This window comes from Muscardinus avellanarius (genome assembly GCF_963383645.1).
Source record: "Muscardinus avellanarius genome assembly, chromosome: 12".
Classification (NCBI taxonomy): domain Eukaryota; kingdom Metazoa; phylum Chordata; class Mammalia; order Rodentia; family Gliridae; genus Muscardinus; species Muscardinus avellanarius.
In genome coordinates, this window is record NC_137798.1 from 38,220,533 (window position 1) to 38,248,227 (window position 27,695).

The 27,695-nt window shown below is 38.4% G+C and overlaps 1 protein-coding gene across 1 annotated transcript in view; it reads left to right on the plus strand.

Moving 5' to 3' along the window:
- Positions 1-27,695, plus strand: part of AKAP6 (A-kinase anchoring protein 6) — a gene marked incomplete at its 3' end in the record, with an annotated part of 393,582 nt that overhangs the window by 131,911 nt on the left and 233,976 nt on the right. Inside the window, exon 4 of the mRNA XM_080707612.1 lies at positions 8,062-8,184. Coding sequence (XP_080563738.1) covers positions 8,062-8,184 — 123 coding nt within the window. The remainder of the gene's footprint in view (positions 1-8,061; positions 8,185-27,695) is intronic.

Genomic DNA, 27,695 nt, shown 5'->3' on the forward strand with positions numbered 1-27,695 from the left:
GTAATCCTGGAATTTGGGAGGCTGAGACAGGAAAATCACACGTTCAAAGCTAGCATCAGTAAAGTAGCAAGACCCTATTTCCAAATAAAAAATAAAGTAGGGCTGGGAGTGTAGCTCACAGGTAGAATGTTCTTGGGTTTGATTCCTAGCACCATAAGAATAAAACAAAATGAAAAGGTGACTGATTAGCACCAAAAGGTGGGTGGAGATTGAGCTTTAGAGAAGGTGAGGGGAATGGGTTGAAACTGAAGTAAAAAGGGAAGGAGGGGCTGGGAGAAGGGGGAAGAGGAGAAAAAGGCCAAAGAGAAACAGGAACCAAGAAAGAAAGGAAAAAAAGTAGGACAGAAAAGGGAGGATGCAGAGCAGAGACAGAATGCTGGACAGCAGCTGTGATGGGAGTCCTGTGATAGGGTTAGGATTCTCACAGAGGCTGGGAAAGAAGACTGGGCAACAAAGGATGTGACTGTTCTTTGCGTTTTCCCTGTGGACCTCATGGAAATAAGTCTGGTTGGAGAGAGAAAGAGCGTTCCAAAGCTTGAATCTGGAACAAAAGTACTTAATAACCATGTCACAGCTTTATGACCTTGAGTAAATTACATTACTCTTATATGCTTTAAGATCTTTATCAGCACAGTGGAAAAACTTGTGGTGTTTCAATAACTTTATAAATTATTATAATAGATGTTAAGTACTTTTTATAAATTATTTTTATAAATTATTATAATAGATGTTAAGTATTATAAAAGATGTTAAGTACTGTTATTTACAATACTGGGTATGAAAATCCTATAATTGAATTATCATTATCCAAAATCTGAAGGTATGAGCATCCCAGATCTTTGGGACTTAGTGGTAGATAAAGATGATCTGATATGCTTTTCCATTGACCTCCGTAGGATAGGAGATGCTTGAGGCAACGACTCATCTAGAAGGAGTCAGCCATTCTTTGGGATAGTCAAACATCTGAGAACATCCCCAGCTTCTCTCCTGACAGCTGTTAAAAGTCTGAGCTTGCCCATGCTTCAGTTTTTTTTTCCCTAGAAAATGGAGAGAGTGAAAATCTAATGTTTAAAGGGTTATTGTGAGGATTAAGTGCATATCTTGCAGTAAGTGCTCAATTAACGGTAACTAATAATAGTTTGTTATTATTTATGCTCTATTTCTAGTTATTTTATTTATTCCCATTTTTGTTAGAATTTGATAATATGCATTCCAATATTTTTGGCTCTTAAATAATTGATAATTCACTTTATACACCCATGGGAAGGAACTAGGCTCAAAGTCTCTAGATTGGTTAGAGAAAACCCTGCCCGATTATAAGAGTCAGATATATTTCTAGGTTCTTCTTTTCCTAGTTAAAATCACTGTCAACAGAATAAGCTTAGTTTATTCCTTATGCATGGGACTGAGTTCAGAACTAAACTTTCTACCTGGTCCTGGTCAGTTTTAGATAATACCATGTCATATTCCTCTTTTTTTTTTCTCTTTACTACTTATAGCCTTTTACTTACATTCTGGAAGAATTCCATCAAGTATATTTTATATTCTGAAGCCATCCCATTCTACCTTTAGAAAAGAATCTAAATATTTTATAAGGCATTTCAATATTTGAGTTTTTGTGGTATCAGAAAAAAGACTGCCTGAAACCACTTCACTTTCTCTTCAGTGTTTGTTCTAAAAGGACGTACCATCTCTTCTTTTCTGGGATGGGTTTTGTAAGAGGATGGGTGAGTGGGTGAGGTGGTATAGTTTTAGGGTATCACTTTGAACTCCTTGAACTTTATCTTGAGCCTCTGGATCTTGGATCTTGGTGGCATATTAAGTACATAGACAGATGGTTACGAAGCAGTAAATTGCATTTGAGTGCTATTGTGTAAAAATTCAAAATAGACTTTTCATACATTGGTACTGTATAAGAATTAGGTACAAATATATTAAATATTTTTTAATATTTAAAAGAAGTATGAGCCGGGCGTGGTGGCACATGCTTGTAATCTCCGCTCTTGGGAGGCTGACACAGGAGGATTGCACAGGTTCGAAGCCAGCCTCAGCTACTTAGTGAGGCTCTCAGCAACTTAGTGAGACCCTGTTTCCAAATAAAATATAAAAAAGGTCTGGGTGTATAGCCCAGAGGGAGAAAGCCTCTGGGTTCCACCCCCAGTACCACTAAAAAAAAAAAAAAAAAAAAAAAAAAAGAAGTATGAGATGGTATTATCTATAATATATATTAAATCTCTCTCTCTCTCTCTCTCTCTCTCTCTCTCGCTACACACACACACACACACACACACACACACACACACACACACACCATGACTCCCCTTGATTAGACTTTAAATCTAAATCATATGTTGAAGGCTTGGCCCCCAGTGTAGCAGTGTTCTGATGTGGAGCCTTGGAAGGTAATTGAATCATGAGACCTCTAACCCCATGAGTGAATAAATCCATTTATGGATTCATAGCTTAATGGGTTATTGGAAGTTGGTAGAAACTAAGAAATGGGCTTAGTTGAAGGAATTAGGTCATGAGAGTTTGCCCTTGAAGGGTATCTTTTGTTCTTGGTCCTGTCTCTGTCTGTCTGTCTCTCTGTCTCTCTCATTTCCATGTATTACTACGTGTTCTTACTTTAATTCTTTTGGAAAAATACTGAGGAGTTATATAGCTGGGTCATATGGTGGTTCCATTTCTAGTCTTTCGAGGACCCTCCAAAGTTAGTACAATCCAGTGGTTGTACTAATTTGCAGTCCCACCAGTAGTGCATAAGAGTTCCTAGTACCCCACATCCTCACCAGCATTTATTATTGTTTGTATTCTTGATGGTTACTATTTTCCCTAGAGTTAAATGGAATCTTGGTATAGTTTTAACTTGCATTTCCCTGATTGCTAATGATTTTGAACTTTTTTTTCATATATCTATGGCAGATTGTATTTTTCCATTTGCAAAGTATCTATTCAGTTCAACTGACCATTTTTGATTGGGTTATTTGGCTTTTTAGTGTTAAAAGTTTTTAATTCTTTATATGTTCTGGGTATTGGTTCTCTATCAGAGGAGTAACTGGCAAAGATTTTGTTACATTCTGTAGACTTTTGGTTATTTCTTTTGTCAGACAGAAGCTTTTTAATTTGATGCTACCCCCTTTATTGACTTTTGGTCTTATTTACTGAGCTTTGAGGGTCTTATTGAGGAAGTCTCTAACAGTGCCTATATGTTGGAGAGTTGGTCCTTGTGTTTTCTTCTAGTAATTGCAAAGCTTCTGATCTCATTTCTAAGTCTTTGATCTATCTTTATTTGACTCCTGTGCAGGGTAAAAGATCGGGGTTAAATTCCATTCTTTTACATATGGATATCCAGTTTTCTTAGAACCATTTGTTGAAAAAGTTGTCTTTTCTCCAATATATGTTTATGGCTCGTTTGTAAAAAATCTAGTGGCTATAAGTATGAGGGGTTGTTTCCGTATTTTCTGTTCTTTGTATCTCTTTTTGTGCCAATATCATGCTGTTTTATTGTTATAGCTATGTAGTATAATTTGAAAATAGGTATTGTGATGCTTTCACATGGTTCTTACTGCTGTTAAGAGCTTTGGCTATATTGGATCTTTTGTTTTTCTTATAAATTTTAGGACTTTTTTTCTAGCTCTGTGAAGAATGACATTGGTATTTTGATAGGAATTACATTGTAAACATCTTTTGGTTGTATAGTCATTTTGATAATCTTTATTTTGCCTATACTAGAATGTCTTTTTTATCTTCTAAGATATTTAATTTTTACTTTAGCATTCTCTAATTTTCATTGTAGAGATCTTTTACAACTTTGTTTCCTTGGTTAGATTTATTCTTGAATTTTTTTGAGACTATTGCAAATGGAATTGTTGTCTGGATTTCTTTCTCAGTAGGTTCATAGATTTGTGGACCCCTCATTTCTTGGTCTTTTTTTTTTTTGGTGGTACTGCGGTTCCTGGAAGCCCTTCTATCTCCGGGCTACACTCCCAGACCTATGTTTACATTTTTATTTGGAAACAGGGTCTCCTAAGCCAGCGCGCGCGGCTGGCTTTGAACCTGCGCCATCCTCCTGTCTCTGCCTCCCAAGCGCGGGGATTATGAGCGTGCGCCACCATGCCCGGCCGCGGACCCCTCATTTCTGTATTGCTGAAATGACCATAACCAGCACCACCTCGCAGAGTTGTGTGTTGACCCAGAATTGACTTCATCCTTCCTCTTTCTCTCTTTAGAGAAATAGTTTACAATTTTATTTTGCTCTAATAGTCATATAATCTCAAAAAATTTACCCATAGGGATTATGTCATGGGAAATTCTGATTTTTATAGTCATCTTTGATTCTCTAGGTAACTAAGTATGAAATCAGAATATTAGAAAATAGGCCAATACTAACAAGAAGAACAAATTTGGATATAGACAGAATTCTGATATAGACTGAATATTTCACGTTACAGGAGAGTGACCCTACTCTTAAGTTATTATAAAACTCTTTTTAAACAATTAAATTACTTGAATTCAGTAGGCCTATGTCGAGATATGCTTTATATTCTGCTGAAATTTTGCTGTAGTATTTATCTTTGTATTTCCAATAATGTTTAGCAGTGTGCTTTGCACATAGTAGACACTTAGTAAGTATCTGTTAAATGAATGAGTGAATAAATGACTGAAATTTGTTGTACTAGAATCTAGCACATTTCAAAATAAATAAGTTTTGTGTTTTCTCAATTTTTCTGAGTTCTGACTGATGTGAGCCTCATTTTCCTTCATTCACACTACAAGGATTCCAGTAGAGCTTCTGAAAATGAGTGTCTAACACTTTTTGTGTGTTTAATATGAATACTTCCACAAATTCACATGTTCTGTATATTGAGTGACTTTTGTGGTCTTTCTAAGTAAGAGAGTCATATGGTACAGAAATAGTAGATGTTGTACTATACCTAGAACATTGGTAATAGAACACAAATTCAAGGGGCCAAGAGTGATGGAGAAAAAGTGGGTGGCAGAGGTATGAAGAACTGAATGGACTCTGGTTTCACTTGCTTTCCTGATTTCTGTTTCTATCCCTGAAAGGACACATAGAAGTAGGAGGGGAAGAAGAAAACTAAAATCTCCTTAAGAGCAAAGGGTAGTTAGTATTTTATTCCAAGTTAAGAACACTGGTGTTTATCATGTTTCTATTGTGACTGATGAAACTTAGTATTGGCAAAAAAAAGTGTTAGAGAAATGTGTAACAAATTAAAATAGATGCAGAGGAGATATAATCCAGAAGAAATCCAGAGAGAAGCCTCGAAAGGACCTCTGCTTCCTTTATCTATACACACAACCTTGTTTTGCTTCCTGACTGGGCAACACAGAGATATTATCCAGAAAGGTTCAGCCTGGTTGCATGGGTTTTGCCTAATTAGCATCTTTGCATCTCTATGACTTCAGCTATGAATTCATGGTTGTTAGGGAATCTGGCTCACATTGTTTAATACTGTTTGGCTAAGGCTAACCTTTCACAGTGAGGTGTCTACACACGCATGTCCACTTTCATTGTCCCCCATCCCAAGGGAGAGAAGATAATGGATAGTTTTTTTAAAACATATTTATCAATAGTCTTACCAGTTATATTTAAAAAAATATCTTACTATTTATCTTCTTAGATTTAGCTAGTTGTTTTCAAAATAATTTACTTTCTGAATTAATTTTCTTCCCAAACAAATTTATATATACAGATATAGAAAGTCAGGCCCAAATTCTATAGTAAGTACTATTTAATATTATAAGTACTATAAAACACTGTTTTTACCTCATAGTTACCAACCGTCTAAACTCTTCTTTCCTGATAAACTTCTGAAGATGATGGGCAATATTTCTGTAAGTCCATCTGGTCAGCAAAAGGTTTCTTCGTTTTTCATAAAATTTCCATTGTGAGAGTGTCAAGAGTTGACTTGAGTTTTAACAGACTCCGCCCTTTTCACAAATTTAATGTACTTATCTTAAGGGATCTGTGGTAGACATGAAGTCATATAAAATTTATAAAATATTTTGAGCCCTAGGTAGTCTATCAGAAAGAAGGATTGGGGGATGCTATTTTGAATAAGTAGAAGGCTCTTATTGAGAAGAGTGAACTTGACTACGGGTAACTTCCTTATGAAGAGAGTCAAGAATTGGTGAAGAAATGAAAAACAGCAAATCATTAATTTATGAGAATGCAGGAAAGGAGAAAGAGGCAAACTCATACCTAAAACATATGTGAAAAGCAAAATGAATTATTTGGCATGGATTCCTAGCATTTAGAAAAACATGTAATATGAGAAAATTAGAAAAAAGAGTAATTTGAATGGATCATCAGAAAATACATTTTATAAGAGAAGACACTGTGAAACTCATGAAACCTCTATTGAACAGTTTAATAGCACCTGGAAATCGCTGTATTGAGTGGTGTTGAAAGGAAGCCTCAGCAATATCGTGAGTTTCAATCTGGAGACCAGGACTGGATGCATGTTAAATTCCTTCATAGATCGCAGCTCGGCCGGTCACCATTGCCCATGTCTCATCTTCTGATTAAAATGTCACTAAGATGATATTTATAATTGGTCTTACCCAAACTATCTCATTATGATAGATTTTTAAACAGTATTGAAAAGTCTTGCACGTGTGAAATCTAGTCATGAAGCATATCCTGTGTCCTCTGAGACCTGTCACAGTAGGCATATCTTGATAGAGAAAGATTTGGACAGCGTTTATAGAATATGGGAAAGCATAAGATACAGAATGGCACGGGGAGAGCGCCACCCAGGTTGACAGTATGTAGCCCATGGCGGGAAGGTCTGACATGGCTCTCTGGGCCTCTGGTCCACATTTCTGCTCTAACCCCCTTTATAGACAGGAGTGTGTTTCTAAGTGTGTTTTGACTTTCTCTTTATCACCATCCTCGATCCTGTTTTTTATTTTTCCAATAATTCTTTTAAGGCCAATCAGTTGCTCAAATTCAAGGAGTATGAACCTTAAAGAATTATATAGTAGAATGCTTAACAAGAAAGTCTAGCTTCCGAGAAGCATGGTAACGCAAATGAATTTTCACTATCTTACTTTGGTGTCAGGATATTCTAATTAAGCATTAAAATATTAATCAAAATTAATTAAGAAAACAAAGAAGGGTTAAATTTAATAGGAAAATAGCATATCAGGCCAACTTTTTAGAAGCATGGAAGCCTGTCCTTGCTCCTGATAGCCTCCAGGTGGTGCCATTCACCTAGATATGAAAGCCAGAGCTCAGCACCATTCTTTTGCCTAGGTTTGTAGCTGGGCTTTATTTTCTTTTCTCTCCCTCCCTCCCTCCCTCCTTCCCTCTCCCTCTCCCACTCGCTCGCACTCGCTTGCTCTCTCTCGCTCTCTCTCTCTCATTTTCCCCCCATTTCTACAGATGTGTTTTTAAAAATGGTCAATAAAGTTTTATAATCACTTTGAAAAATTGCAGGAGTATTATGATTTGTGCTTTCTAGAATGTTTATGCCCTTCATACCCAAAGTCAGGTGTTTGTGTTTGCGCTTTGGCCCCACTTGCTCTTCTACTCTGACTTGTTTCTCAGCGCTCAGGCCAAGCCAGACATTTGGGCTGTGGATAGAACTCTTCCATGTACCTCTATGCACGTATGTGATTTAAAAATGTATTTCTAGTTCAGCTAAGGCATCCCAATTTCATAGGCTTCTGAGTAAGGAACACCATCTTTACAGGAGTGGTTTTCTCTCCCAAAACCATGAATTTTCTTAGAAAGTCTGACCTGATTGGGAAGGAGAAAGACGCTTACTAGACACCAGAAATGTTTTGATGTGCTGAGGTCCCTATGCAGTGACATTCTTCAGGAAGTGTTCATGTGCCGGGGGAAGGTGCTGGAGAGGACATTTTCTTTCCCATTTGGAGAGATTTTAGGGCCAGGAACAGTGGAAATTTTATCGTGGCAAAGACAGGAGTGAAATGGAATCCATTTCATCATGGATATGGTCTGGAATTTTTTTAAATTGGGCTTAAAAAACCAACTAATATGCCTTTTCTTGCCCCCCATTTTTCTCTCACAAGGGGTTTGTAAACAAGCTGGATGAATTCATTCACTGGTTAAATGAAGCCATGGAAACCACTGAGAACTGGACTCCGCCTAAAGCAGAGACGGATGGCCTGAAACTATACCTAGAGACACACTTGGTAGGCAAAATTGTGTTGTTCTTATTATCAGTAACTGAAGGATTTTAACTGCTGCTTGTTTGTCTATGCAAAATATCAACTTTACTTATCAAGAATCATTATATGCAAATGAAACTAAGTTTTAGTGGGGTAAACTACAAAAGCTGAAAATTTACAGGCATTTCAAGAGATACTATGAAATCTTAATCCTCCATATCTTAAGCTGATATTTCCAGACAGATAAATCACTACTTAAAAATACCTTAGGAAAATTTACTATGCCCTTTGCTCTCTAAAGTGACAAGGTTTTCTTCTTAAAAAATAAATGAATGAAAAAGATAAGTTTGATGACCATTCTAAGCTTTCTAGAATTCTTGTAAAATTAATGAGCCTCTCATTATCAAGAGGGCCTACTTTTTCTGTTCTACACTGGGTTATTTTAATAAAATATTTAAAACAATGATCTCCATCATTTTTGCTATGTGGATTTTTCAGCAGATAATTAATACAACTGTCATTACAGCCCTCTCTGTGCACAGGGAAAACCACGGAGGGAAAGTAGAATACACTTGGATGAGTATGCTTTCGAGAATGTTAAAAGCAAGAATTATAGACTTGGGGACATTTGATGAACCTCATGAGATTTTCACTGAATGCTTCAAATGGCCGATATCAATTATGAAGGGGTGGGAACCAAGTAGTGAGGTGTGATACAGCATGGGGAGAAGGCACGTTGTCATAGGAAATGAAAATTCAAGCTCTAAGGATCTCATCTTTATTCCTTTCACTGATAGCATACAATTGACAAAGGCCATGAACACGGATCCTTGGGTACCCAACTGTGGGTTGGTTTCTGCCCCTCTCACACTCTTGGAATATGGATGCGGTAAAGACCGTGTGTGAGTTTTACACATATATGAGTCAAAGGGCACCAGAGCTGTTCTCAGTAATGTTGAGGAGAAAAAAGGGGGATTTTGTGAGGGGAAGAAAAGAGAGAGTGAAAGAAAGAAAATGTTTAAGTATTTCAGTGGATGCTTTGCAGTGTGTTGTGTCATTGTAAGAAAAGCAGCCTCAAAATCCTGTTGCAGCATGAAAATAGCCATATGAATAATAAAGAATGACAGAACTTGTAGGAGACGATGAATATGTTGCTTCCCTTTTCAGAGACCCAGCTCAATGGTGTGTAAAAATGCCTGTGACCTTCGCCACCTCTCTTGTACATGTATTTTTAAATACTGCCCTTAGTACTCAATTCCCTGTTGAGTAGAGTTCCATTTTTTTAAAAGGAGGGCATTTTATAATAGCAAGATAAAGATATTCAGTGCTTTATAATGTAAATTGTATTAATTAGAATGTCAACTTTTCACTGGCATTGTTCTGACAGAAATTCTAATCTGTGTTTAAACAGGAGTATATGAACTTTATTTCACATTAAGTGTGCTGTCTTAATTTTCTTGATTTAATATTTTATGGAAAACACACACATTTAGTTTTTGAGGTCCCAGAGGGCATGGGGGCATGAAGGGTACTTTAACTCTAGGTTATTGATTGAACGCCAGGCTAGGAGAGTATGTGCCAAGATCTCTTTCCTCTCTGGGAGCTGAGTGATGTACCCCTTTGTAACCAACACATGCTCCCATTCTGAACCCCAGAGATCCTTACTTAGTGTCCTTGTGTTGGACTGTACCTCATCCTAGCCCAGAGCTGCCCACTGGACTTCCCTGGATGAGGAAATGTTCTGTGGTGTGCTGTCCTACATAGGTACCACTAACTATATGTATCTACTGTGTACTCAAAATGTGCCTAGTGCAACCGAGGAAATTAATTTTTAATTTTAATGAACTACATTTAAATTTAAAATGCTACATTTGCCTAGTAACTATACTTTCTAGACTTATAAATTGCAACCATTTTACAGGTAGTCATGATGAATTGTAGGTATCTGCACATGCATTGTCTTGACGTTCTTACCTGGAACATTCAAGTTATGACTCACTTTGCTGTGGATCTGCAGCAGAGAGATATACAGAATGAGTCCTTCTTAAAATATTTCTCTTAAAGAATAGCCCTCTTTCTGCCTAGTAGTTAACACCTTCTTGGAGAGTATTCTCCATAATCATTCCTGATCATGTTGATTGGAATAGAAATTACATAGGAACATTTTTTTCTTCTCCTTTATTTTTTGTTGTATTGGAGATTGAACCCAGGGGCATTCTACCTCTGAGCTATACTCCCAGCTGTACTTTTTTTATTCTTTATTTTGAAACAGGGTCTAAGTTGTGGAGGGCCTCACTAAGTAACTGAAGTTGGCCACAAACCTGTGATCCTCCTATCTCAACCTCCCAAGTACTGGAATTACAAGTATGTGCCATCATGACCAGCTGAAACACTTTCTTTATCTCTGCTTTTCAAATAGTGAGAGACTTTGGTCATTATACTTTAAGTCAGAATCACAAATTTCATATCTGAAGTTATGAATAATAATATCTACCAGTTTCTGAAGACCAAGTGTGCATGGATTACTACTGAGTGATACTTGAGGGCACTTGTGGGCTGGGGATTGTAGCTCAGTGGTTGAGTGCTTGCTCAGCATACACAAGGCTCTGAATTTGATCCAACACTGCAAAACAAAACAATATATAGGCTGGGCATGGTGGCGCACGCTTGTAATCCTCGCGCTTGGGAGGCGGAGACAGGAGGATCGCGCTGGTTTGGAGCCAGCCTCGCTGGCTTAAGAGACCCTGTTTCCACATAGAAAAGTTAAAAAATAGGTCTGGGAGTGTAGCCCATGGGAGTGTATCCCGGAGGTAGAAGGGCTTCCAGGAACCCCAGTACCACCTAAATAAATAAATAAATAAATAAATAAATAGGATAGTTACTCATGGTTACTGTTCATACTATGTCTGTTACTCTAGGTACAGCCTGTAGCTCAAACATTCAAACAAAGTCTGAGTTTCTGTCTCTATAAGTGTCTATCTTGTCCTTCTGACCAATGTTGTCATGTATTTTTATTATTTCTTTTTGCTATCATGCTAAATTAAACTATTCTTCTCAAGGAGAAGCAGAAAAGGTCCACCTCTCCTTAAAAGAAAATATGAATAGGCCTAGGGATGCATTGTCCTTAATTCATTGTACATAATCGTTGCTGCTTCTTAATGAACAGGTAACAAGTAATCCAATCAATAAGTGAGTAAAAAAAGATAAAGATAAATGAACATTTCTCATAAAAGACATATACATAACCAATAACACACACAACAGAATTGTACTCAGCTGTAAAGAAGAACAAAATCATATTATTTATAGGAAAATGGAACTGGATAATATTATACAAAGTGAGATTAGTCAGTCTCAGAAAGTCAAGGATGATGTTTGCTCTCACATATGGAAGCTAGAGAGAAAACAGGAAACGTAAGGGACTTTAAATAACTTGGAGAGAAAGCTGTAAAGTAGTGGAAGGGAACTGGGGGAAGGATTTAGGAAGGAAAAGAAGGATTGAAGAAGGAAACAGTCCTGATAATACTGTGTCAAGATAGGAAGGTGTTACTACCGATTTCATTAACAATTGTGGAGAAGTAGAAGAGGGGAGTGGGAAGCTGGGCGTGGTGGCACGCACTCGTAATCCCAGCATTCGGGAGGCTGAAACAGGAGGATCATGGTTCACAGACAGCCTCAGTGAGGCCCCTTGCAACTCAGTGAGACCCTGTTTCAAAATAAAGAATAAAAAATAGGGCAGGGAGTGTAGCTCAGAGGTAGAATGCCCCTGGGTTCCATCTCCAGTACCACAAAAAAAAAAAAGAAGAAGAAAAAAGAAGAAAGAAGAAAGGAGGAAGACGAGGAGGACGAGGAGGAAGAGGAGGGAGTGGGGTAGGACAGAGAAAAAACACACCAAGGGCTGTGTGCATGTATTTTTTTTATCATATTGTACATCACTACGATGTATAATTGCAATGCACTAATAAAATAACAACCACTAAGCCAAGCATGGGAAGGAGGGATAGGGAGGGAATGGGGTGGGATTGGGTAGGGGCTAACTGGATGATGTGTGCATGTATGTCTACACAAGTTTTTTACTCTATTATGAGGTATGAATACAATGCACCAATAAAAATTTTTTTTAAATGAACAGAGAAGTGGTATTTACAAAGTTATCCAGGAGCAGAGATAGCTACACATCTCCAAGTTTATTTAAACATGGCATCTATGTTCTCAAAGGACGTATGTAATTTAACATTTGAATGAACAGGGGAGCAAGCTCTGTGAGGACCTCCCCTGGTATAATGTTAGAAGAGCTGGCACCCTCTGGTTTTATGGCAAAGAAAGGCAAGTATAAAAACAATAATGAAAGTTGTACGTTTATATTTTGATACTTAATTCAGTTATTTTTCCATGATGCTAACCAAGGGTTTTTACTAACACAAATCAATTAAAGCCTTACAATACCTCTATAAGAGATACAAAGGAGATTTATTTTAACTGTAAGAAATAGTGTGAAATTGCAATGATACATCAACGATTTTCCATGATAATTAATCATCTGCTTGCAACCTGGCTGCTCCTTTCAAAAATACAATTTTTCTCTTCCTAGAAAATGACATTTTCTTGAAAATGTCATTTTGGAAGGGTATTTTGTGAGTATAGAACATCCTCCTTCTTTGAAAACCACTTTTAAAATAACATTGTATGGCTGGGCATGGTGGTGCATGCTTATAATTTCAGTACTTGGAAGGCTGAGACCGAAGAATCTCATGTATGAAGCCAGCCTCAGAAACTTAGACCCTGTTTTCAAATAAAAGAAAATGAAGTAAATAAATAAAATAAAATCTCTAAGCCATTTTTACCTTCTACCTTAGAGGTAAAAGGTCCTGAGTTCCACACCCAGTTCCACTCCATAAATAACAACAGCAGCAGCAACAACAATAAATAAATAAAATAGCACTGTATAGCTATATTCTTGGACAGACTCCCTCTTCTCTTTCCCCTCTCCCACTTATGTCCTCTTCCTACTACTTTTGTAACCAGCTTTATTAATGTATAATTATTATACAGCAAACTGAATAATTTAAAATATACAATTTTGCCAAGTGTGGTGGCGCACGCTTGTAATCCTGCGCTTAGGAGGTGAGGCAGGAGGATCGCACAGGTTCGAAGCCAGCCTCAGCTACTTAGTGAGGCTCTCAGCAACTTAGTGAGACCTTGTTTCCAAATAAAATATAAAATAGATCTGGGAGTAGAAGCCCTGGGTTCCACCCCCAGTAACACCAATAAATAAATAAATAAATAAATAAATAGAATTTATAAGTTTTGCAGTCAGACAAATACACACACCCATGAAATCAAGACAGTGAGCATTTTCATCACCGCAAAGCTTCTTTATGACACTCTGTAATCCCTTGCTCCTGCCCCTCTCCTTCCTTAAGTAGTCTCTAATCTGCTGTATGTTGCTATTAGATTAGTTTGTACTTTCTAAAATTTTATCTGAATGGAATCAATGGCTGTCTTTCGGGGGAGGATGGGTCTTTGTCCCTTCACTCAGAACACTTATTTCAAGATACATCATGTTCCCCACATCAGTTGTTCATTCTTTTTATTGCTGAGTAGCATTCCAAGGTATGGATGTACTTTAGTTTGTTAATAGTCACACGTTGATTGACATTTAAGCTGTTTCCCTTGAAATGTTTTTTTTTTTTTTTTTTGGTTTTGTTTTGTTTTGTTTTGTTTTGTTTTGGTGGTACTGGGGTTCCTGGAAACCCTTCTACCTCTGGTCTACCTCTGGGCTACACTTCCAGATCTATTGTTTTATATTTTTATTTGGAAACAGGGTCTCTTAAGCCAGCACGGATGGCTTCGAACCTGGGCGATCCTCCTGTCTCCGCCTCCCAAGTGCGGGGATTACAAGCGTGCGCCACCATGCCCGGCCCCCTTGAAATGTTTTAAATTGACAACATTTGTAAAGAACCACAGTCAATAAGAGCAGAGCAAATAAACATTATAAATAGTTTTGAGCAAACTCTTTAGATTTTTCTCACTTAAGAAGGCTCATAGGATCTTCAGAATCAGTGTTTATGAGTAAAAACCACAGAGCAAGCCAGACACTTCCTCCTCTAGAGATTCCATTTCTTTTGTTTGTTTTTTCTTTTCTATATTTTATTTGGCCCATTGAAATTATACATCACACAGGTATAGAGTGATAGAAATGTAGATGCATACAACTTTTGTTTTGTTATAAATTTTTTTATTGGTACATTATATTGATACATCACATTGGGGTAAAAAATACTTGTGTGTACACACATGTACACATCACCGATTTAACCCCTACCCAATTCCCACCCCATTCCCTCCCCATCCCTCCCTCCCTTGCTTGGCTTAGTGGTTGACTTCGATATGTTTAAGTGCATTGTGTGTTTTAGAGAATTTCCATCCCCCTCCCTGTACATGTCTTTGAGATTGGGATTGGGAATTTTATACCTATATGTAGCTTTATTTTATCTGTCACACTGTTTATGTCCTTTCCTCCTCCTCTCTTCCCTAAACCCCCTCAGTCACTTTACTGAGTCTCTGCCCTTCTACCTGATGTCACCCTTCCATTTTATACCATGGTCACTCCTGAAACAATAACTCTGGTCTCCTGAACCATTTTAATCCATGCTTAAGTCACCAAAATGGGCACCAAATCTTCTGTACTCAACCCCAGGGAAACAAATCAGAAATTCATATATATAGCACCTGTGGGGGCCAGGCAGTCACTTCGGGAGAGGAATACGTGGTGAATAGACTTGGTTCTTTTCTTTCAGGGGAGAAAGTGGGAGGACAGTTTTTGGACAAGGTTTGTGTGGCTGAGACTATGTCGGAGTCTTGCAGGTTGGGCTGGGGGTAGAGGAGATGGAATGTCTTTTTAACAGATTGAAATTTTCTCTGGGGGCAATGGGGACTCACTGAAGGGGTGGTTTTGTTTTAAAACAGGGTAGTGATACAAATTAAGCACAGATCCCCTGAGGTAGGGTAGGCCTGCCATAGTTAACTGGGTGAGGTGCAGGGCACAAGTGAGGGAATAATTGTGGGCATAACAGAAAATGGCTTGAGTGTTGTATTTGATGTGCTACAGATGAGCAGTCACCACTTTTCTTTTTAAATGTGATTTTGAACTGACTGTATATAGATACGACAGACTTAAAAGTACATAGAGGAAGACGGTGAAAGTGAAGGCCAGTCTCTCCCTGACTCATGTCCTCCCAGGTACCAGCTCTTCTCCCCAGAGGCAACCACGCTTGCTCTTCCTTTATGTCATTTTGGAGTGATTCCAAGTATTTTAAAATAAATGCATACATGTATTTTACTTTAGTTCCCTCAGTTTATATTAGCAATAATTCAAAATCAGTAAATATAGAACAAGCTCGTCCCTTGGAGTGACTGTACAGTGTTCCATTTATGAATATACCATGAATTGTTTAAGCAATCATTTAAGATAAAGTTCAGGTTATTTGTATTCTTTCTCTATTACAAATGAGTGTCAGCGCATATGTTTGGAAATTATCTTGCAACATATATCCTTAGAATGGCTTACATGTAAAATTTCTGATTAAAAGGTTATGCTTAATTAAAATGTCCATGTATTAGCTGGGCATGGTGGTACACACCTGTACTCCTAGTACTTGGGAGGCCGAGACAGGAAGATCTCAGGTTTGAGGCTAGGTTATGATAATTTAGTGAGACCCTATATCAAAATGAAAAGGGCTGGGAATATAGCTCAGAGGTAGAGCTCTTCTGGGTTCAAGACCCAATATTACAAAAATAAATTATTAAATATCTAAAATTGTCATGTGTTGCGAATCGTTCTTTGATATTGTACAGTTTATGCTCAGCAATCATAAAATACCTATTGCTGCATATTATTGCTACCAGAGTATGTTACCACATTGATTAAACTTTGTCTCTGTAATAATTACAAATGGCATCATATTGATCATATTGTACTTTAGTGTGAATTTCTTATTTTTAAAGCAGAGGTGGGCATCTCTCCATATTTTTAGAGGCCATTTGTATTTACTTCTTGGTAACTATCTGCTCATATTTTAAGTCTGTTTTTCTTTTGAATTTTTTGTTTCCAGATTTATAGAAGCAAGCTTCTCCTTCCTTCCTTCCTTCCTTCCCTCCTTCCTTCCTCTCTCTTTCTCTCTTTCTCTTTCTTTCTTTCTTTCTTTCTTTCTTTCTTTCTTTCTTTCTTTCTTTCTTTCTTTCTTTCTTTCTTTCTTTCTTGTGGTACTGGGGATTAAACCCAGGGGCATTCTACCTCCAGCACCCCTAGCTCTATTTTTATTCTTTATTTTGAAACTGGGTCTTACTATATTGCAGAGGGCCTCACTAAGTAGCTGAGGCTGGCTGTGAACCGCCAGTCCAGTCAGGACCTTTTGAAGTCCAGTCAGACTTCAAAAGCCAGCAATAAAACATTTTATTGAAACAGTGGGAGGAATAGACAAGGAAGGAACAGATTAGCAAAAAAGGGGGCAAATTAGACATCTCTCTTTTTGAGGATCACTCAAGTCTAGTGAGAAATCTATGACCATCATCTTTTTTGATTACCCTTTCTCTCATGTGGCTACTAAAGTCCACTGCCTGACATCTGACATCTGGCAAAAGTCTGGGCAAGACTTGCATGTAGTGAAGGGTGTGGACATTTCTAAGAGCTGCTCTGTGGAAAAGAAGGGACAAATGTCATAGGAGAACAGCGAGTCACAGAGGAATATGATGAAGGTGGAATAAACTTTGGCTTTCACACGACTGCCGAAATTATGGGACTCGGTTAAAGAAAACCACTAAATTATACTTGTTGGAAAAAATCAAGCCATATAAAAGAGCATAAAATTAAAAAGTAAACAGCCTACTCCCTTGAGTAACCAACATAAATAGTTTATTCTATGTCCTTTTGAACCACTTTATATAAAATGCATACATTTTAAGGATTTTTAGATTCATATTATACATGCTGTTCAGCAACTTGCTTTTGGTATCTAAAACATCTCAAATGTCCTTCTATAAAAATATAATCTACTGCACATTTTAATAGCTCCTTAGTATTTTATTGTGTGAATGTGCTACAGTTTAATTAATTCCTATGATGATGGGCATTTTAGCTGCCTCTGTATTTAGGCTTTTGCAAATAATACTCCATGAACATTCAGATTGTTTTAATGCCAGTCGAGGGTCTCCCTGGTCTCTGTAGTGTTTGTCTACAGTAGCAATTCAGGAGCTCCATATAGTAAGCCTGTCACACTCTAGTGAAAGCTCTCACTCTAGGTCCTAAAAGGTGGGTGGGATCCATGTTTGCATGTGTATACGTTTTGAATCTATGTTTACAGACAGGACTTTTTTTTTTTTTTTTTTTTGGTGGTACTGGGGTTCCTGGAAGCCCTTTCTACCTCTGGGCTACATACACTCCCAGACCTATTTTATACATTTTATTTGGAAACAGGGTCTCTTAAGCCAGAACGGTTGACTTCGAACCTGCACGATCCTCCTGTCTCCTCCTCCCAAGGGTGGGGATTACAAGCATGTGCCACCACGCCTGGCCACAGAGAGGACTTTTAAAACACATTTTAACCTCTTTTCACTTCAGGATTGGTACCTGCAATTTGAGATCATTGCCACAAGGTGGCACAAGAGTACCAAAATCCATTGTCTTGGTACCTATGAAGGGCTTGGCCATTTTTTTGTAATTGTGTCGTTACCCTAAGTGTGTGTGTGTGTGTGTGTGTGTGTGTGTGTGTGTGTGTGTGTGTTGGATTATAACTAATAATGTGTCTGGGTAACAAAAATTCTCAACAAAGATATTTGCGCACATTTCTAATCTGTTCTTAGATCTGAATGTTTCTATTAAATAGCATTCATTGTGTCATAAAAGAAACCAATATGCTTACAAAAGTTTCAGCAATATAGGAACATTTTCTGAAATACTCACAGTTATTTTTCTTTGGCTTGCCAATCTCTCTTTAGCTCTGTTCCATTTTTTCATTGCTTGAAGTCAAGACACGAGGAAGTTTTCTCTTTCCCACTTCCAGTGCCTGCCTTCCCCAGCCACCTTCTCCGCTTAGATGACAGGCAGCCATGGCCTGACTAGTTGGGCTTCACAAGACCAGCAGTCGCTGTGTGGCTGTGCTGCTCAGCTAATGGAAGGCAGTCAGCCAGACTTCAAAAGCCAGGCCCGTTTGAGTCTCGCCCCACCTGCCACCTCCCCAGCCTCCAGGAGCAGGGCTGGTGGCCTTGAAGGAGCTTTGAAGTCCCATTTGCTTGGCCCCTCTGTTCCCATCAGTTTAAGGCAAGTAGTTAAGAGTTTAGCAGGGAGAAAAAGCATTACTTCTCTTTGGGGAATGTGAAATACTCAACTCTCGGCCTTGAGTTATTTGCTTTGGTGGAAGGGATGGAAGTTTCTGTCAGAAGTTTATAGTGTGCAGGCATTTTTGAGATTGATGTGTGGGGAGGAGGAAAGGGGGAATGGTAGGTGGGTGTGACAGAGGTTCGTTTTGGACGCTTGGAAGTTCTGGATTACGTTTTCTTGCACATATAAGCAAATCTATTGTATAGGAGACAAATTGTATTGTCTTCTTTCTCCTCTCAGTAAGAAAAGAACCTTTTACTGTTTCAAGTATTTGAGAGATACACTTTTTTTTTTTCTCTGTTTTGGCACTGGGGACTGAACCCAGGGACATTCTACTTCCAGGTGACACATCCAGCCTTTTTTTATTTTTTATTTTGAAACAGGTCTTGCTAAATTGCTGAAGCTGGTCTCGAGCCTATAGTCCTCCTGTCTCAGCCTCCCAAGTACTAGTATTAAAGGTGTGCACCATCATACCCGGCTAGGTAGATACACTTTCTACCTGATTTGGTTAAAGGACTCTTGGTCCATAATATCCAGCAGTTCTCACTGCTTTGAAAATGGTTGCACCAACAAATATTTTATAACTTTATACTATATATATATATATATTTGGTGGTACTGGAGATGGAACCCAGGGGCCTTCTACCTCCAGGCTACACTCCCAAACCTATTTTATATTTTATTTGGAAACAGGGTCTCTTAAGCCAGCTGAGGCTGGCTTTGAACCTGAGCGATCCTCTTGTCTCAGCCTCCCAAGCACTGGGATTACAAGCATGCGCCACCACGCCCGTCTTACTTTTTTTTTAGAAAAAGAAAGCAATGACTGTATTTAACTAGAATGCCAGGGAAATGCTGTCTTTATTAAGTACTTCCTATTTAAGCAATGATATATACACACTAGGGAATAAGCCTGCAGATGAGTCTTGGCTTTCGTGGCAAGGGGTGCATGCACAGGCAGAGAGCACTGTGTGGGGTCAAGAGAGTCACGTAAGCTGGGTACAGTCTCTGATCTTTCATTCTGTGTGTCCCCTGCACAGATTCTACTTATCCACTGTGTTACATGGAATTGTGGTACCCCAAAACAACTTACCTGGTATAAATACTAAACAGAAGATTCAAATTTTTGCATTAGTCAGAAAATTGCCTGTCTTATCTACTTAGGGTTGTTGTGACAAATCAAGTAAACATGTATATAAGGATGATTTTTGTCCATGCACATAAAATTTTAAATGTGGACCATTTTTATTTTTATTTATCTTTATTTTTATACTTTTATTGGAGTATTATGCTCTCACATCATAATGTAGTTTATAGTGATGCCCTTTTTCATTTTGGAGAGTTGTAAATGTCTTCCTTGGCCATCCAAGAATATATGGTGTGAAAAGTTTAGATATTCTTAGAGAAGTTGAAATTCTCCCAACCCTCAACTATTCTCTTGTGGCTGTTACTACTTGAGGGATAGCTTGTGTCTTTCTGGTACCTCCTCAAATACCCAGGCTTGTGCATGAATAACAGATACTAAACATATCTGTTAAATGAATAAATGAATATTTGTAAAAGGTTTATTACCACCATTATGGACATCAAATTCTAACTAATGTTACAAAATGTCAAATGATAATCAAGCATGTATGCAAGTTAAATTATTTTCTCTACAATTTATAAAACAAAGTGGTTTCTGATCACCAGGCTTTCTGAATATTGTCTGGCATATTTGTGACAAAAACACCTATGGAGGGAAAATAGCAATGTTTTCCTCAGTTTGGGGGATGTAATTAATTCTTTTTGCAAAAAGGGAAAATTAAAATGTTAATTCAGATATTATTAGGGTTTAAAATCCCACAGGTTCATGTTTAAACATATAAAAAATATAAAAACTATATGACTAGACAGGACATTAATGATTTGACATTATAAAATTTGTTAAATTTATTTTTTAAAGTGGTTTGGTTTCCTCTCTCAAATGCATGAAGCATATGGGAGTTGGAACAGATCTGCCCCAGGCTGCCAAACAAATTTTTAATGGAACTGGAGTCCTTCAGGGATTGTCCTAAATCCACATAATAGTCTTAAGTCCTGGTGTTTGCACTGGGACCTGTATATTAGCAGATGTACGTGTGAATAATATACTTATATCCATCCATCACCCTGGTGACTCCACATCTGTAGGGGCTGCTGCACATCAATTATTCCACCTCAGGGGGTACAGAATATTTGGGCCAGCATTGACCTCCTTTTCAATCAGGGCCTCCAAGCAGTATGTTCTAGAAGTCAAATGGTCCCTTTAGACAGAACTTCTGTTTGAGAATCCATTTGGCCTAATGTGGCCATGCTGAGAAGTCAATGTGATTACCTATGTCAGGTATGGAGGTGACATCCAGAGATGCAGATGAAAATTCCATCACTCAGAGCCACCATCAGCATTCAGGATCTCTCCCAGCGATCTAATGCTTGCATAAGAGATTAGCTAGTCTATCAGAAAAGAATGTCAACCTCAGGAAGATGCATCTACTTTTCATTAAAAAAAATACAGCTGTTTGAAATAAATTACAAGTTGCTCAAAGAGCTAAATTCACTTTCAAATACTTGGAATAATTTTTATCATCTGATATATCAGGAAGAAAGTCTCCCTGGAAGAGTAAGGATTTTTATCTTTATATCTTGGCGGCAGCCTCCTCTTCCTCCTTCTTCTTGGAAAACAAAGATTTTTATAATTCTTATCTTTTTCATCAAAGTCTTGGACTTGGAACTTCTTTCTTAAATATTCAGAGTTCTTTTAATTTTTAAACTCCTAATAATTATACCTCCAGGTGTGTTGGAGATCGTCATAACTGATAAATCAGTGACAAATAGAGCCACATCATTTTGTTGGGGGAATATACAATTGTTGTAGTGACTATTTATTTAATTATGTGGTAAGTACCATTTGATGAAAGGGTAAAGTTAAATTGATGATTTGGGCTATCTCAGCCAGGGTATAGTTTACATGGCAATTAATGCTGGGATCATCTAAGTGTAATTGGCAAGTAATTTTGTAAGTGAGGGAACATGACAGCTCATTTACATGGTGCTCACTGAGTAAAATTTCGGGACATTTATCAACCACCTCTGAGTGAAGAGTGATTGCACCAACATCTCCCAAATGCTGTTGGATGTTTGAAAGGGATGTGGTTCAAGTCTACCTGACATCACTCCTCTGAACATTTGTTGTGTGAGACACTGGACTAGGCACCGAGGATACCACAGTGAGTGAAGACACTGTTCTCCCAGAGAACTAAGAATAGGAAGTAGATACATCTATCAATAATTTGAACACAGCAAAGTGGGTGGAGGCTGAGCTCAGAAGAAGTATTTCAAATGTCAAGAGAGGGGAGTTAGGAGGAGAGAGGACATTCAGGGAAAGATCTCCAGAGAGGAAGACATCTGAGAGGAGTCTTAAAGGATAAGAGGGGCTTTGCCAGAAGACTGGCTTGCCAGACAAAGATGAACAGAAGCAGTGGAGAAGCAAATCAGCTGGTGTGAGATAGAAATGCCAAGTATCAGGCACATTTGAAGGCAGGTGTGGGGCCTGGGACCTGAAAATCTGACTTGGCCAGGATCTCAGAGGGCCCTGCAAGTCGTGCTGGGGCCTGGACCTCCTTCCATAGCTTTGGTAAGCCATTGGAGGGCCTTAAGAAGAAGATCTTTGTCAGAGTTGTTCTGTAGATAGATCATTTTATGTGATAATAGCAATTATTATGCTATTACATTGTTCCAGGTTCTTGTAACAAGGCATTTTATCTTCACATCAGTTCCATGAAGGAGGCACTAATGTTTACTATTTTTTACAGATGTAGAAATTAAGTGCACAGAGGTTGCCCAAAGCTGCACAGTTATTGATGGAGGAGTCATAAATAGAACCCAATTGGTCTAACTCTAGAGCCCTTGCCTGTCATGACCACCTGCCACACCCTGGCAAAGCTACCCTGACAATGCAATAGTTCCCTCTTTCCTTCCTTCCTTCCTTCCTTCCTTCCTTCCTTCCTTCCTTCCTTCCTCTTTTTCTCTCTCTCTGTCTCTCTCTTTCTCTCTCTTTCTCTCTGTCTGTCTGTCTGTCTGTCTCTCTCTCTCTCTCTCTCTCTCTCTCTCACACACACACACACACACACACACGTCTGTGACCTCTGTTTAGGTAGGGACTGGGTTCACCTTCAAGCTTCCAGCAGTGCCTGCATCCTCACAGATACACAATAAAAAAGGAGCTCTGATGGAGGTTATCATAGTAAGTCTACCAAGTGGTGAGGACAAGGGCACGAGTCTAAGGCCATTTTAGTCACTATGGAGCTGTGAGGATGGAGAAATAAACTGGAAGAGCTTGGTGATTGATTGGGGATGTGTATTTTGTTGGCATATTCTCACAATGCTTTTGATTTCCAACCTGTACTCTGGGGAGATGACTTGGCAAAAGAGTCTGAAGAAGAGGAAATGCATGCTGCTCTTCACAGAGCTCTGAAATTCATGAGAAGAAATGTTTCAGGCTCAAGATGAAAAGTTAGAAGAGACCTCCATGGATATGATTAAAAATAGACGGGACACATCTGCCTGGGATGGTTGAGGGATAGAGGAGCTGCCCTGGGGTAGATGAGTGCTTAGATGCCCTTTGGGAGTCTTCCCTTTTTGAAAATTCTGTGGTTTAATACAAATAAAACCGCTCCCAAGTTGCCTATCTTAAACTGCCTGTACTTAAGAAGATAAAAATCAAAGTATTCAAAGACTGGAAAATATTGAATCCAAATGCTTGGATTATAGATAAGGGAACAGAAGCCTAGAAAGGTAAGATGACTCATCCAAGGACACAATCTTGAGGAAAAGGAAAATAGATGGATTGTTGTCTTCTCAGTCCAGGCATACTCTTTTCCGTGTCTCGGACAGCAGTATTTGCCTTGTGAATGTCCCCTAGAAGCAGGCCTGTGTTGGATGGTGACAGAAGTAAATGAAACCTGGTATTTGTTTTTAGAGAATTCAGAGAGTCTCAACCACGAGGGACACTTGTCACATGAAAATGTCTTTAGGTAACATGTACTACCTAGACCGTTTGGAAAAATAGAGAAAATGCATACAAAAATTCATAATGAATATCTTAACCTCATTCACTGCCATTCACTCTTTTAGTATTTTACATTCAATATTTATATTTCACACAACAACCTAGAAGTTAGATAACATTGTTTTCATTTCATGTTTCAAACAACAAAGACTCTTAGACATGGCCCTCTAGGCACAAACTGCGGTAACTCCAAGTGTACCTATCAAGTACAAATGCCATCGGCATCACTGCGTTTCCCCCGTCACCTTTTTCCAGTACCAAGACTGCTTGCATAGCTGTAGCCCATTATTGATATTTTTCAGTCTTCACTTTTTGCTTCAGCATGCTCTATGTATTTGTCATGCAGTTGCCTCATATTCATTTTAATAGCTATATGTCTTACCATGTCTTCAGGAGGTCCTTAAACTTATGTCTATGAATAGGAATCTTCCAATTCTTGGCATACATGGCATTTTGGACGTGTATTCTGTAGTGTGAGGACAAGAGCAGCTGGTCAGCCTCTGTGTGGCACTGTGGAGTGGAGCAGAGACAGTCCTAGCCTCTGCATATGCGATCGTGGCTTTCTTTTTCTCCACTAGAAGCCCTGCCCAGAACGGAGAACAGGTCAGAGTGGAGCCCAGACAGAGGTAGCCTGAGGCAGGTACCAGGAGACTTCAAGCCTCAGCTTTTCTTACTGGACACATATTCTTCTTTCTGCCCTTGTAGAAAAGGCACATCTTCATTTTCTTAAGGTAGTGAAAATCTTTTGTGTGAAGAAAAAGTGTCACCAAGTGTCTTATTCATCAGCATATATAGCATCTCTTTAAAATGACAGTGGGAGTAAAAGTTCACCAGTTCAATATGTCTTTCACATTTGGCAACTCCTGACTAATAACTGCTGGTATTTATCATCAGAGCAGCCAAAGAACTACATTCTGGCACATGCTGTTCTCACGCACAGGGGAAAGAACTTAAAAAGACAGAAGATTTTCTACTATTTTTTTCTTCTTTCATTCATTTAGAAGAAAAAACATACCTTTTTTAATTAAAAAAATATGAGCATGCAGAAACATCTGGCCTACATTATCACAACAGCCTCCTAAATGGCCTCCTTGTCTCCAGTGTGCCCTTTTTAAAATCAAGTCTCTATATGCAGCAGCCAGAAATATCTTTCTAGATCATAGGTTTGTACCAGTCACTCTTACGTCTCTGGCACATTCTTTCATGACTTTTTCATGGCTCCTGAAGTCACAGCTCTGTCTCCACCGCTTGTATCCTGCCCAGTCACACTGAGCAGTTCATGGTTTCTTGCTGAACGGTATCACCAGACAAATGTACAAATCAGTTCATTCTTTATAAGCTCCCTTGTAGGCTTTACTGAGCCTGGATCCCAGCATGGGCCCCCACAGCACCTACCCAGAATTTATCATACTCATGTGGAATGTAACCCATAGCCTTGTTTTTGCTTGTCTGGCACAATAATTTAAATACCACTTGAATCTCTCTGGGCAAGGTATGTTATAGTCCAGTTTGCTTAAGGCTCCACCATTCTGTATTATACAACAAATTATGAGTGCATATTTATTCTATTCTTGGTCACATAAAGATGCTTGTGCTTATCTCTTACCCACTAGACTAGGCTATAAGGTACTTAAAAACTAGAATTGTGTATTAATGCTTTATCTACAGGTCTGGAAGAGACTGCTAAATAAATATTTATTATATGAATGTATGCCTTATAGTCAGGCCAGGAAAGACTCAATAACTCTTCTTGTTCTTCCGTGCACAAGCATCACAAGGTTCCTGGAACACAGTGGAGCTGGGAGATACTAACAGCACTTTATAGGGTGATTGGGAATCTGTGTTTGTGATGTGTTGCTGTTAAGATGAACACTCTAAACATGTAAGCTCTTAGATGTGATTATACCCCACCATTTCCTGTACCCAAGGATCCATATCTGTTCTTAAGATTCTTTCTAGCTGGACATGGTGGCACACACTTGAAATTCCAGTACTCTGGAGGCTGAGACAGGAAGATTGCAGATTCCAGGCCAGCTTCAGCTACTTATTGAGGCCCTCCGCAACTTAGTGAGACCCTGATGAGACCCTGCTTCGAAATAAAAACAATAAAACCGGGCTGGGGTGTAGCTCTGAGGTAGAATTCCTCTGGGTTCAAGCCCCAGTAGTGTGCGCACATGCGCGCGCATGCACACGCGCGCGCACGCGCGCACACACACACACACACACACATTTCTTGATGAGTAAACATTTTTCCTGTTTTGTTTCCATCAAGGCATACACTTCCTTGGTTTCATTTCATGTCCAAATGACCTTCATACCCCATCCAGCCGGGCCATTCAGAAATATGAATGGAATTGGACTAACTATAATATTTTTATCTTCGTTATATGGTTTGATCATGACCAAAGTATGGTTAGCAGGCATACCTGAATATAGGTGTTGCCAAAAAGAGTACAGCAGATCTATATAAGCTGGTCATGCCAGAAATTGTAGTAGTGTGGATGCATCAGTTAACATCATCTTCTTGTTAATCCAGTATTTGTCTCAGTCACTGAATTTTTCTATTTTTTTCTAGTTATTCTCCTGTAGTCACTCAATTACATGCTACTCTAAAGACACTAAAAAAGATTTGGTGTCCCCTAGGACCCAGATTACTCATATTTATAGAATTTCATATAATCAGTGACATAGGACCATGGCACCTGCCTGTGGCAATGTTCTTACCATAAATTCAGCCTCCAGAGAATGCTCTACATTTCTCTGGAGTGGTATGCATGTTACAGAGTGACGATGTACCATAAGGCATTGCTGGGGAAATGTGTTAGTTGCACAAGCATGGAAATATGTCCAAATATCAAGTTTAAGGGAAGAGAAAAAGAAGAGAAAACTCTTTCATCTAAGCTTCCTTCTCTAGGGAAAAGGTGGGGGCAAAATAGGGAGAGCTTATTATAGAATCCTTTAGCAGCCAGAAATTTCATTGACAATTTTGTTAATGTGCCTGCTTGGCTGCCTTCTCAGAGGCCTGTTGTGAATTCCTTAGTAGATATTAATGGCTAATGGGTGCACCTGAAAATCAAGCAATATTGTACCATTTGGGTAATAGTTATGTTAAATGGTTCTTTTTATACAGCATCGGGCTTATCAGATTATCTTTTTCCTAATAATGAATATCTCATCTTTTCCAATTTCCTAATCAAATGCTTCCACATCATCTCGAAGCAGAGCCAGTTCCAGCTGCATCTATTCTATACTCTTGGCTTCAATTATGTCAAATTAACCAACCTACTTACAGGTCCTTAGGTTCCCCTTTGCTCTAAGACAGGCCTGACGTGCCTGCTCAAAAGCTCACGATCACCAGCCATTCAATACAAGTCTGTTGTAAGTAAACAGTGAATTGCAGAGAGCACTAGGCTAAATTTACAGTTATGAAGACATTTCTAGAGTAGGTCTCTCCCTAGCTTTTGGTGCTCTTGGGTTGATCTTAGTTCTCTCTTCCCGGGTCCCTCTTCCTGAGGCACACACACACCTCACTCCACGTGGCACTGATTTAGCACTGAGGATTTCCATGGTAGTAGTGAGAAGTAAATGCAGCCATGTTTGACTGTAAAGTAATAGATATTTAATTTACTATTCTTACTCTATTATTTGAATTCAGAAGCATCAGGACTCCTGTACATTGCTATATTTTATTTTATTCAACCAAATACTTTCAGTTGAAAGGACAATGCAACTAGAGAAAGCTAAGATTGTCACTTTCTGTCACATTTGGCTGAAACATTGCAATATCCCAGTAAGTCAGACCAAATGATTCATTGGTTTCAAATCATTCTTTTTGGTCAGAAATTCTAATCTTTATATTTCAAGGCCTGATATACATGTTCCTATCTCCTCCATTCCCAGATTATTTTTTGTATTATATATAGTATTATGTATATATAGATAATATTATATATAGTATTATATATATTATATACTATTATATATACTATTACATATAGTATTATGTATAATACATATACATAATATTATATATAGTATTATATATTATATAGTATTATATATAATATATAT